The 13,702-nt window shown below is 41.5% G+C and overlaps 1 protein-coding gene across 3 annotated transcripts in view; it reads right to left on the bottom strand.

Annotated features, from left to right (window-relative positions):
- The window catches only part of FZD3 (frizzled class receptor 3), an 88,566-nt gene that overhangs the window by 14,300 nt on the left and 60,564 nt on the right, over positions 1–13,702 (bottom strand). For all 3 annotated transcript variants that reach the window (XM_058019469.1, XM_058019466.1, XM_058019467.1), the window contains 2 exons: positions 12,490–12,686; positions 9,295–10,312 (listed from right to left, as the gene is read on the bottom strand). In XM_058019469.1, the coding sequence (XP_057875452.1) occupies positions 9,295–10,312; positions 12,490–12,686 (1,215 nt within the window). The remainder of the gene's footprint in view (positions 1–9,294; positions 10,313–12,489; positions 12,687–13,702) is intronic.

Genomic DNA, 13,702 nt, shown 5'->3' with positions numbered 1-13,702 from the left:
TTTTCATCAAGGACAAACCACCAGCTCTGCTCGCTGCATTAATTCCGCCGGGATATTACAATAAATCCCTCAACAGCAAAACCTCCTGGCTCGACGTGCTCCTGCTGAGTGCTACAAATGAATCCAGATGAAAAAATGGAAATAAATCCATCCAACAAATCCTCCGGGTGAGAGGGAGCTCGTCCTGCTCTTTGGCAAGGAGAGTTATTAAACGTCATCCCACACTTTTCTGCAAATTAACACCCAATAAATTCACGTGAATGCTGAGTGACTGCACCTGCTGGAACAAAATTCACCTGCAGACACCAGGCATTTGTAATAATTAACAGTACTTATAATAATTAACAGCAGAAAAATGAAATTTGGAATTATTCTTTAAGGTTTATTGGGCTAAAAATCAGGTGTTTGAGCCCAAAGGCACTGGGACAGAAACCAGTTTTAAAATCAGCAAAAATTGGGCAAAAATTCACATTAATCCTGAGTGACTGCACCTGTTTGGAACAATGTTCACCTGCAGGCACCAGGTGTTTATAATAATTAACAATATTTATGATAATTAAAATTGGAAAAATGAAACTTGAAATTATTCTTTAAGGTTTATTGGGCTAAAAATCAGATATTTGAGCCCAAAGGCACTGGGACAGAAACCAGATTTAAAAACACCAAAATTGGGCAAAAATTCACATTAATGCAGAGTGACTGCACCTGTTTGGAACAATGTTCATCTGCAGACACCAGGTATTTATAATAATTAACAATATTTATATTAATTAACACTGGAAAAGTGAAATTTGAAATTATACTTTAAGGTTTATTGGGCTAAAAATCAGGTGTTTGAGCCCAAAGGCACTGAGACAGAAACCAGTTTTAAAATCAGCAAAATTGGGCAAAAATTCACATTAATGCTGAGTGACTGCACCTGTTTGGAACAATGTTCACCTGCAGACACCAGGCATTTATAATAATTAACAATATTTATGATAATTAACAATATTTATGATAATTAACATTGGAAAAATGAAATTACTCTTTAAGGTTTATGTGGTGTTTGAGCCCAAAGGCGCTGGGACACCTCCAACCCCAAAACACTGGGACAGAAACCAGATTTAAAAACACCAAAATTGGGCAAAAGTTCACATTAATGCTGAGTGACTGCACCTGTTGGAACAAAATTCATCTGCAGACACCAGGCATTTATAATAATTAACAGTACTTATAATAATTAACAGCAGAAAAATGAAATTTGGAATTATTCTTTAAGGTTTATTGGGCTAAAAATCAGGTGTTTGAGCCCAAAGGCGCTGGGACAGAAACCAGTTTTAAAATCAGCAAAAATTGGGCAAAAATTCACATTAATGCTGAGTGACTGCACCTGTTTGGAACAATGTTCACCAGCAGACACCAGGTATTTATAATAATTAACAATATTTATATTAATTAACACTGGAAAAGTGAAATTTGAAATTATTCTTTAAGGTTTATTGGGCTAAAAATCAGGTGTTTGAGCCCAAAGGCACTGGGACAGAAACCAGTTTTAAAATCAGCAAAATTGGGCAAAAATTCACATTAATGCAGAGTGACTGCACCTGTTGGAACAATGTTCACCTGCAGACACCAGGCATTTATAATAATTAACAGTACTTATAATAATTAACAGCTGAAAAATGAAGTTTGGAATTATTCTTTAAGGTTTATTGGGCTAAAAATCAGGTGTTTGAGCCCAAAGGCACTGAGACAGAGACCAGTTTTAAAATCAGCAAAATTGGGCAAAAATTCACATTAATGCAGAGTGACTGCACCTGTTGGAACAAAATTCATCTGCAGACACCAGGCATTTATAATAATTAAAACATTTCTAATAATTAAAAGTGGAAAAATGAAACTTGAAATTATTCTTTAATGTTTATTGGGATAAAAATCAGATATTTGAGCCCAAAGGCGCTGAGACAGAGACCAGTTTTAAAATCAGCAAAATTGGGCAAAAATTCACATTAATGCTGAGTGACTGCACCTGTTTGGAACAATGTTCACCTGCAGGCACCAGGTGTTTATAATAATTAAAACATTTCTAATAATTAGAAGTGGAAAAATGAAATTACTCTTTAAAGTTTATTTGGTGTTTGAGCCCAAAAGCGCTGGGACACCTCCAACCCCAAAACACTGGGACAGAAACCAAATTTAAAAACACCAAAATTGGGCAAAAATTCACATTTATTCGGAGTGACTGCACCTGTTGGAACAAAATTCACCTGCAGACACCAGGCATTTATAATAATTAACTGTATTTATAATAATTAACAGCAGAAAAATGAAGTTTGGAATTATTCTTTAAGGTTTATTGGGCTAAAAATCAGATGTTTGAGCCCAAAGGCGCTGAGACAGAAACCAGTTTTAAAATCAGCAAAATTGGGCAAAAATTCACATTAATGCTGAGTGACTGCACCTGTTTGGAACAAAATTCACCAGCAGACACCAGGTATTTATCATAATTAACAATATTTATGATAATTAACATTGGAAAAGTGAAATTTGAAATTATTCTTTAAGGTTTATTGAGCTAAAAATCAGGTGTTTGAGCCCAAAGGCACTGGGACAGAAACCAGTTTTAAAATCAGCAAAACTGGGCAAAAATTCACATTAATGCTGAGTGACTGCACCTGTTTGGAACAAAGTTCACCTGCAGGCACCAGGTATTTATAATAATTAACAATATTTATGATAATTAACAATATCTATTATAATTAACATTGGAAAAATGAAATTACTCTTTAAGGTTTATTTGGTGTTTGAGCCCAAAGGCGCTGGGACACCTCCAACCCCAAAACACTGGGACAGAAACCAGATTTAAAAACACCAAAATTGGGCAAAAGTTCACATTTATATGGAGTGGCTGCACCTGTTGGAACAATGTTCACCTGCAGACACCAGGCATTTATAACAATTAACAGTATTTATAATAATTAACAGCAGAAAAATGAAATTTGGAATTATTCTTTAAGGTTTATTTGGCTAAAAATCAGGTGTTTGAGCCCAAAGGCGCTGAGACAGAAACCAGTTTTAAAATCAGCAAAAATTGGGCAAAAATTCACATTGATGCTGAGTGACTGCACCTGTTGGAACAATGTTCACCTGCAGGCACCAGATATTTATAATAATTAAAACATTTCTAATAATTAAAAGTGGAAAAATGAAACTTGAAATTATTCTTTAATGTTTATTGGGCTAAAAATCAGGTGTTTGAGCCCAAAGGCACTGGGACAGAGACCAGTTTTAAAAACAGCAAAATTGGGCAAAAATGCACATTAATGCTGAGTGACTGCACCTGTTTGGAACAATGTTCACCTGCAGACACCAGGTATTTATAATAATTAACAATATTTATATTAATTAACACTGGAAAAGTGAAATTTGAAATTATTCTTTAACGTTTATTGGGATAAAAATCAGATATTTGAGCCCAAAGGCGCTGGGACAGAGACCAGTTTTAAAAACAGCAAAATTGGGCAAAAACTCACTCGTGTTCATTGCCAAAATTTAGATTTTTTTACTGTCCAGCTATTTAGGAAGAGCGAAAAATACAAATGAATTCACCACACATGAAATTATGAATTTTCCTGGAATATCCAAACTCCACAAGCCACCTCAGCCTAAATGCAAAATATTTAAATATTTCCCAAAAGCATCTCTGATCATCATCTGCTCTGGTATAATTATATATTAGATATAAATAATATATTATTCACATAAATTATAAATAAATCAGAAATTTTCCCAGAGAAAAGAGAATTCTGGTGGCGATTTTGTGTTTTCCTCCAGACCTGACCCCATTCCTGGGAATGTAAAAAGGATTTGTGCACTCCAGGAACAGGAGAATTAGAAAATCTCACGGATTTTCAGGATTTTTGGGTTAAAAAAGACCTGAAAGCTTCATCCAGTTCAGCCATGGCATCTCCCACCGTCCCGGGCTGCTCCAATTCCAGGGACGGAGGAGCCACGAATTCTTTGGGAATTCCATTGTTTGGGAATTCCATTCTTTCTTTGGGAATTCCATTTTTTGAGAATTCCATTCTTTCTTTGGGAATTCCATTTTTTCTTTGGGAATTCCATTCTTCGGGAATTCCATTTTTTGGGAATTCCATTCTCTGGGAATTCCATTCTTTGGGAATTCCATTCTTTCTTTGGGAATTCCATTTTTTGGGAATTCCATTCTCTGGGAATTCCATTCTTTCTTTGGGAATTCCATTCTTTGGGAATTCCATTCTTTGGGAATTCCATTCTTTCTTTGGGAATGCCATTCTCTGGGACTTCCATTCTTTGGGAATTCCATTTTTTGATAATTCCATTTTTTGATAATTCCATTCTTTGGGAACTCCATTCTTTCTTTGGGAATTCCATTCTTTGGGAACTCCATTCTTTCTTTGGGAATTCCATTCTTTTGGAATTCCATTCTTTCTTTGGGAATTCCATTCTTTCTCTGGGCATTCCATTCTTTGGGAATTCCATTCTCTGCAAAATTCCATTCTTTCTTTTAGGAATTCCATTCTCTGGGAATTCCATTCTTTCTTTGGGAATTCCATTCTCTGGGAATTCCATTCTTTCCCTGGGAATTCCATTCTTTGGGAATTCCATTCTTTGGGAACTCCATTCTTTCTTTGGGAATTCCATTCTTTGGGAACTCCATTCTTTCTTTGGGAATTCCATTTTTTGACAATTCAATTTTTTGATAATTCCATTCTTTGGGAACTCCATTCTTTCTTTGGGAATTCCATTCTCTGGGCATTCCATTCTTTCTTTGGGAATTCCATTCTTTCTTTGGGAATTCCATTTTTTGGGAATTCCATTCTCTGGGAATTCCATTCTTTGGGAATTCCATTTTTTGATAATTCCATTTTTTGGGAATTCCATTCTTTGGGAACTCCATTCTTTCTTTGAGAATTCCATTCTTTGGGAATTCCATTTTTTGATAATTCCATTATCCGGGAATTCCATTCTTTCTTTGGGAATTCCATTCTCTGGGAATTCCAATCTGTCTTTGGGAATTCCATTTTTTGGGAATTCCATTTTTTGGGAATTCCATTTTTTTATAATTCCATTTCTTGGGAATTCCATTTTTTGGGAATTCCATTCTTTCTTTGGGAATTCCATTCTCTGGGAATTCCATTCTTTGGGAATTCCATTTTTTGACAATTCCATTTTTTGGGAATTCCATTCTTTGGGAACTCCATTCTGTCTTTGTGAATTGCAAAAAAATTTGAGGGAAAAAAAAAATAGAAATGGAGGGGTTAAGAGGAAAAAAATCAACATTTTTTGAGGGGAAAAAATATAAATGGAGGAGTTAAAAGGAAAAAAAAACAACCTTTTTTTGAGGGGAAAAAAATATAAATGGAGGGATTAAAAGGGAAAAAAAAATTGAGGGGAAAAAATAGAAATGGAGGGGTTAAGAGGAAAAAAAAACCCTTGAATGCCCCCTGGGGTCTCGGGTCCTTCAGCCCAATTTGCAGTGAATGAAAATTTCAGAAACCTCCAGTGTTCCTTTGGCTCCTGCTGGCCAGACAGACAGACAGACAGACAGACATGGCCTGCAGGGATTTCAGCGGCTTTTCCTGCAACTTTTTATTATTTTTATTTTTATTTTATTTTATTTTATTTTATTTTATTTTATTTCATTTCATTTCATTTCATTTCATTTCATTTCATTTCATTTCATTTCATTTCATTTCATTTTCTTATTCCAACCCTCAGTTTCAAGTTTTTGCTGAGAATTTGGCCTCGTCAGAACCCTGATGACTTTATAGGTGCTTAAATTTTAATTATTTCAACGTTTAAATTGAAATTTCCGTCGGTACGCGGTGGGTGTTGGAAATTAATCAAGACAAAGCCACGCGTCCCCCTTTTTTATTTTTCTTTTCTTTTCTTTTCTTTTCTTTTCTTTTCTTTTCTTTTCTTTTCTTTTCTTTTCTTTTCTCCTTTCCTTTCCTTTCCTTTCCTTTCCTTTCCTTTCCTTTCCTTTCCTTTCCTTTCCTTTCCTTTCCTTTCCTTTCCTTTCCTTTCCTTTCCTTTCCTTTCCTTTCCTTTCCTTTCCTTTCCTTTCCTTTCCTTTCCTTTCCTTTCCTTTCCTTTCCTTTCCTTTCCTTTCCTTTCCTTTCCTTTCCTTTCCTTTCCTTTCCTTTCCTTGAAATTTCCTTGAAATTTCCTTGAAATTTCCTTGAAATTTCCTTGAAATTTCCTTTCCTTGAAATTTCCTTTCCTTGAAATTTCCTTTCCTTTCCTTGAAATTTCCTTGAAATTTCCTTTCCTTGAAATTTCCTTTCCTTGAAATTTCCTTTTCCTTTTCCTTTTCTTTCCTTTTCTTTTCTTTCCTTTTCCTTTTCCTTTTCCTTTTCCTTTTCCTTTTCCTTTTCCTTTTCCTTTTCCTTTTCCTTTTTTTCTTTTTTTCTCTGTTTTTAAGCATTTAAGATTAAAACCACAGCAGCGAAGAATGAACCAAACCAATAAAATTGCAAACACCCACAGATTTCCTGCCACAAAAATCGGATGGAAGAGCCCCACCTGAATAAAACCTCACAGAAAAAAAACCAAAAAAAAACCCCAGAAAGGGTTAAAAGGTAATAAAAGGATAATTCTCAAACCTTTCAGTGATATTTTATTGCATTGAAATGCGAGCTGGGATGACTCAGCTGCTTTTAAACTGCTTCAGAGCCAAAATGGGGATTTTTAAATATCCCTCATGTTGTGCAGCTGTAAAATCGAAATTTGCTGTAAAACCCTCTGGAAATAAAGTTCCTTTAAATGTAATTTTTTTATTTTATTTTTAAAAATAATTTTATTTATTTATTTATTTGTTTGTTTTTCTATTTTCCACAAATTATTTTAAATAATTAAATTCAATATTCCTTTAAATTTAATTATTTAAAATAATTGGCAGAAAATATCTGAGGAATGTAATTCCAAAGAAATCTGGCCCAAATTTTGGCCCAAAATCGGGCAATTAATCCCTAAAATATTTTATTTTCTGGATAAAGCAGCGCCGAGTTTGAGCTCAGGGCTCTCAGAGGTTTCTGTTCCTGTGATAACTCAATTCAACCCAGCAGAGCAATCTCAGTTTCTCGAAAAAAACCCCAAAGCTGAAGGGCTGCAAGCTCTGGTTTTCCTCAGGAGATGAATTTAACTTTCTGTAAATTCATGATGAATTTAGATTTCTTTAAATCAGATTTGATACGGATGGAGGAGATGGAAAAGCTCCAGGCCATCAAAAACTCCCAGAACTGCTACAGACGAACAAAAAATGACAAAATGACAAAAATCAGCTCAAACTTCAGAATTCCAACGACCAAAAATGAACTCATCGAACCCTGGTCTTGAGGTTGGTTTAAAAAAACATCTTCACATCTTCAGTAGGAGCCACACAACCCAAAAACATCACCATGGACGCCACCATCATCGTGCCCACCACCATCATCATGGACACCACCATCATTGTGCCCACCACCATCACCATGGACACCACCATCATTGTGGACACCACCATCATCACCATGGACACCACCATCATCGTGGACACCACCATCATCATGGACACCACCATCATCACCATGGACACCACCATCATCACCATGGACACCACCATCATCATGGACACCACCATCATCATGGACACCACCATCATCATGGACAACACCATCATCGTGGACACCACCATCACCATGGACACCACCATCATCGTGCCCACCACCTTCAACCCTTCCAGACAGGGAGTGCACAAAGAATCCATTTCTTCCCCAATTAAATCCAAATCTTCTACCTTCTCTTTGTTCTCAGGATACCTTTGAGGCATCTGCTTTGAGTGCAAAGAGCCTCAGAAGGTCTCAACCCATGGATCGCATTCCAAGTGATCCCACTGCTCCAGATCCACCATCATCAAGGACACCACCATCACCGTGCCCACCACCTCCATCCCTTCCAGAGGGGGAGCGCACAAAGAATCCATTTTCCCCCAAGCAAACCCAAATTTTCTACATTCCCTTTGTTCTCAGGATACCTTTGCATGGACATGGACACCATGTCCACCAGCATCTCCTCTGAGTGCAAAGAGCCCCAAAAGGGCTCTGGAACCAGCCCATGGCTCACATTCCACTGTTCCAAATCCACCATCATCGTGCTCACCACCAAATTGTGCCACCACCTTCTTCCTTTCCACAGGGGGAGCACACAAAGAATCCATTTTTTCCCCCAAATAAATTCATATTTTCTACATTCTCTTTGATCTCAGCATACCTTTGCAGGTATCACAGCATCTGCTTTCAGTGCAAAGAGACCCAAAAGGGCTCTGGAACCAGCCCATGGCTCACATTCCAAGTGATTCCACTGCTCCAAATCCACCATCATCATGGACACCATCATCACTGTGCCCACCACCTCCATCCCTTCCAGAGGGGGAGCACACCAAGAATCCATTTTCCCCCCCAAAAATCCAGATTTTCTACCTTCTCTTTATTCTCAGGATACTTTTGCATGGACATGGACACCATGTCCACCAGCATCTCCTCTGAGTGGAAAGAGCCCCAAAAGGGCTCTTTTCCAAGTGATTCCACTGCTCCAGATCCACCATCCTCATGGACACCACCATCATCACCGTGCCCACCACCTCCATCCCTTCCAGAGGGGGAGCACACAAAGAATCCATTTTCCCCCCCAAAAATCCAGATTTTCTACATTCTCTTTATTCTCAGGATACCTTTGCACGGACATGGACACCATGTCCACCATGTCCACCAGCATCTCCTTTGAGTGGAAAGAGCCCCAAAAGGGCTCTGGAATCCGCCCATGGCTCACATTCCACTGCTCCAAATCCACCATCATCGTGCTCACCACCATCACCGTGCCCACCACCTCCATCCCTTCCAGAGGGGGAGCACACCAAGAATCCATTTTCCCTCAAGCAAACCCAACTCTTGTACCTTCTCTTTGTTCTCAGGACACATTTCAGGTGTGAAAATGCAAAAAAAGGACAACGGAAAGCCAAAAAAGAACAACAGAAAACCAAAAACGATGGTGGAAAACCAAAAAAGGACAACAGAAAGCCAGAAAGGATGGAAAGCCAAAAAAGGACAATGGAAAGCCACAAAAGGATGGAAAGCCAAAAAAGGACAACGGAAAGCCAAAAGAGGATGGAAAGCCAAAAAAGGACAACGGAAAGCCGCAAAAGGATGGAAAGCCAAAAAAGGACAATGGAAAGCCACAAAAGGATGATGGAAGGAAGGAAGGTTGGGCATGGAGCCGGGCGGCGCCGCTCACCTGGAAGGGGCAGGGGATGTGGTACTCGCGGCAGCGCTCCTGGATCCACGTGGTCTCCCACACGCCCCGGTAGGCCTGCTCGTAGAAGTAGCAGCCGATGACCACCAGCAGGGGCACGAGGTAGAGCACGCTGAAGACGCCGATGCGGATCATGAACTTGACCAGCTTGTCCTGGTTCTCCTTCTCCAGCGGGATCTCGATGCGCACGCGGTTGAGGGAGATGATCCCGGCCAGCAGCAGGGACACCCCCACCACCACGTAGAGGCACAGGGGCGCCAGCACGAAGTAGCGCAGCGCGTCCACGTCGTAGAGCCCCACGAAGCACACGCCGCTGATGTTGTCGCCCTCGATCTTGTTCATGGCCAGCAGGACGACGGTGAGCGTGCCCGGGATGCCCCAGGCGCTGGCGTGGAACAGCAGCGCCTTCTTCTCGATGGCCTCGCTGCCCCACTTGGGCACGGCGGCCAGGAACCAGGTGATGGTGAGGATGACCCACCAGACGCTGCCGGCCATGGTGAAGAAGTAGAGCACCATGAAGAGCATGGTGCAGGCCTTGTTGTGCGAGCCCTGCGTCACCGTGGAGGCCTTGTACTGCGAGGGGCTGGAGGCGTTGCAGGCCACGCGGTCCTCCAGCAGGAAGCCGATGAAGAAGATGAGGGACACCATCATGTAGCAGACGGCGTAGAAGATGATGGGGCGCTCCGGGTAGCGGAAGCGCGTGACGTCGATGAGGAAGGTGAGGAAGGTGAACAGGGTGGCCGAGAGGCAGACGATGGAGATGACGCCGATGAAGTAGCGGGCGAAGGAGAGCTCCTCGCGGCGGAAGTACATGTTGGGGCAGGGAGGGGAGCAGTCCCGCACCCTGAGGAAGGAGTAGCCCAGCTCGGGGTCGATTTTCAGCTCCCGGGGACACCAGAAGCCGTAATCCCTCTGCACGGCCATCGGCGCCTCCTCCGTGGGCTCGCCCGCCAGGTTGAGGTCAACCAGGCGAGGGTAGGGCTCGTCGCAGTCCGGGAACCTGGAAAGAGGAGTTTACAAGGAGTCTGCTCAGAGTTTACAAGGACTGGGAGCCTCACTGCACACAGAACTCACAGGGCCACCGGGTTGGAAGAGATCTTAATGATCACAGAGTCCAACCCAGCCCCAACACCTCAACTGAACCCTGGCGCCCAGTGCCACATCCAGGCCTTGTTAAACACACCCAGGGATGGTGACTCCACCGCCTCCCCGGGCAGAACATTCCAGAACTTCATCTTTGTTTCAGTAAAAAACCTTTTCCCAATACCCAACCCATATTTCCCTGGGCACAGCTCGAGACTCTCCCCTTGTTCTGTCAGTTCCTGGAGAAAGAGCCCAAGCCCAGCTGAGCACCGGCACCTTTCAGGAGCTGCAGAGGGTGGTGAGGTCACCCCCAAGTCTCCTTTTCTCCAGGCTGAGCACCCCCAGCTCCCTCAGGGTTCCTCACAGGGTTTGTGTTCCCAGCCCCTCTCCAGGTCCTCGAGGTCCTTGAGAGGCCAGCACTGGACACAGCACTCCAGGTGCACAGGGCAAGGACGATCCCCCTGCTCCTGCTGGCCACACCATTCCTGACACCAGAATCAGGATTTCTCGGTGTGACTTCAGGCAAACCAACTGGAGCGAAACCAGACAATCCAAAAAATGGGGAATCCATCAAATTCTGCACTATTTAGTCACAGACTCATCCCACAGAGCAACGGTAAAACTATAAAATAAGTTTAAAAATAAAACAGGTGAGAAGCCAATTTGAACTTTAACCAGAAGGTAAGGATGCAAAATCCATCCCAGGAAATCTGTGAGTTCAAACCCACAGCAGCAGGATTTTAAAAACATTTTAAAGCCTTTCCTAAGCAGCTGCACTTGCTGCCATCAGACAGCAGTGCAGGGCAGTGAGGTGGTGACACCAAAATTCCAACTGGCACTGCCACCAGTTTTAAAAATGGAATGATGATGATAATATTTGTGTAGTTGACACCAGCATTAATAAATGGAATGTTGATGAAGATTTTTGTGTAGTTGACACCAGCATTAATAAATGGAATGATGATGAAGATTTTTGTGTAGCTGACATCAGCATTAATAAATGGAATGATGATGAAGATTTTTGTGTAGCTGACACCAGCATTAATAAATGGAATGATGATGAAGATTTTTGTGTAAATAAAGCTCTGAGATGAAGATTTTTGTGTAGCTGACACCAGCATTAATAAATGGAATGATGATGAAGATTTTTGTGTAGTTGATCCCAGCATTAATAAATGGAATGATAATGAAGATTTTTGTGTAGTTGATCCCAGCATTAATAAATGGAATGATGATGAAGATTTTTGTGTAGTTGATCCCAGCATTAATAAATGGAATGATAATGAAGATTTTTGTGTAGTTGATACCAGCATTAATAAATGGAATGATGATGGAGATTTTTGTGTAGTTGATCCCAGCATTAATAAATGGAACGATGATGAAGATTTTTGTGTAGTTGATCCCAGCATTAATAAATGGAATGATGATGGAGATATTTGTGTAAATAAAGCTCTGAGATGAAGATATGTGTGTAGTTGACACCAGTATTAGTAAATGGAATGATGTTGGAGGTATTTGTGTAAATAAAGCTCTGACTGGAGGTTCAGGACTGTTGGAGTTTTGAAGGAGAGGGTGGAGCAATCCCAGTAACTTAGAAACATACTCTGATTTATTTAACTAAAATAATTCAAATTGTTTTTCATTCTCTCCAATCCAACTGGAAACTGTTTCTTCCTGTTCCTGCTCCTCAGTTTCGTTTACTGTTGGAGTCACAAAAACCAACAAAGCACGAAGATCCGGTTTTTAATTTCCTGCGTGCTCTGTCTCAAACAGCTTGGAACTGGATCGTTTTTCTATAAATTTATTTGCGCAGCGTAAAGCTGAGCACAGCTGTTTGCAGCTCGGCAAGGGGCACATGCTCTGCTAACAGCTCTGAGATTTCCCCCTCATCAAGCCCAGGTTTCAGCTGATCTCCTGGGCAGGAATAGGAACTCATTCCCACCTCAGGAAAGGCTGCCAATATATGGGAAGGAAAACATCGCCGCGTGTGACGGAAAACCTTAAAAACACCTGGTTTTAATGGGCCATAAAACTCCTGGATGGGAGTAATTTTATCCTGAAATCAAAAAAAAATTTAAAAAGTGTTTTTCTCACCTGGTGCACTCCATATCCTCGGGCCAGGAGACGCCGAACATCTCCATGAGCTTGGAGCACTCGCTGTGGGCGCGCTGGCACAGGCGGCGGCAGGGCAGCGTCACCCGCCCGTACTCCATGCACACCGGCGCGTACAGCGCGCACAGGAACGGCCGGAAATCCCGCGAGCACTCCAGGTTCACCATGGGGTGGAACGGCTGGCACGAGAGAGGAAACAAAAAGGAGAATTCAGGAGCCGAAAGAAGAACTTTGGTGGAATATTTCGCTTCTGTCTCATCACAACTGTAACCGTGAAGGCTGTTGGGAGAAATGATCAGCGGTTTGGAACTCGGGGGTTTTAGGAAGAAAAATGGCAATGAAAATATTCCCAAGGGATATTTGTATCTTCCATCTGAAGGGCTGGCAAGGAAAATAAAACATAAGAATTCAGTGGCTGCAAGCAGCACTTCAGTGGAATATTTTGGTTTTGCCTCATCACGACCGTAACCGCAACCGCGACCTTGTGGCTGGATGGAACTCGGTGCTTTTAGGCAGACAGGGGACCATGAAGACAATAAAAAAAATCCCAAGGGATATTTATATCTTACATCTGAAGGGCTGGCAAGGAAAATAAAACATAAGAATTCAGTAGCTGCAAGCAGCACTTTGGTGGAATATTTTGCTTTTGCCTCACCGCGACCTTAACCGCAACCGCGACCTTCTGGCTGTTGGTGGAAATGATCATCAAGACGGAACTCAGGGCTTTAAGGAAGACAGAGGACAATGAAAATATTTCCGAGGGATATTTAGGTCCTCCCTCTGAAGGGCTGGCAAGAAAAATAAAACATAACAATTCAGTAGCTGCAAGCAGCACTTTGGTGGAATATTTCGCTTTTGTCTCATCGCGACCATAACTGCAACCTTCTGGCTGGCTGGAACTCGGGGGTTTTGTGAAGACAGGGGAGCATGGGGACAATGAAAATATTCCCAAGGGACATTCATGTCCTCCACCTGAAGGGCTGGCAAGGAAAATTTAATAAAAAAGAAGAATTCAGTAGCTGCAAGCAGCACTTTGGTGGAATATTTTGCTTTTGTCTCATCACCACTGTAACCGCGACCTTCTGGTTGTTGGGAGAAATGATCATTGGGATGGAACTCGGGGGTTTTAGGAAGACAGAGGACAATGAAAATATTCCCAAGGGATATTTTTATCTTCCATCTGAAGGGATGGCAA

The sequence above is a fragment of the Melospiza georgiana genome, chromosome 3 (genome assembly GCF_028018845.1).
Source record: "Melospiza georgiana isolate bMelGeo1 chromosome 3, bMelGeo1.pri, whole genome shotgun sequence".
Lineage (NCBI taxonomy): Eukaryota > Metazoa > Chordata > Aves > Passeriformes > Passerellidae > Melospiza > Melospiza georgiana.
Note: the sequence above shows the minus strand (reverse complement) of the source record. Positions and strands in the feature narration are given on the sequence as shown.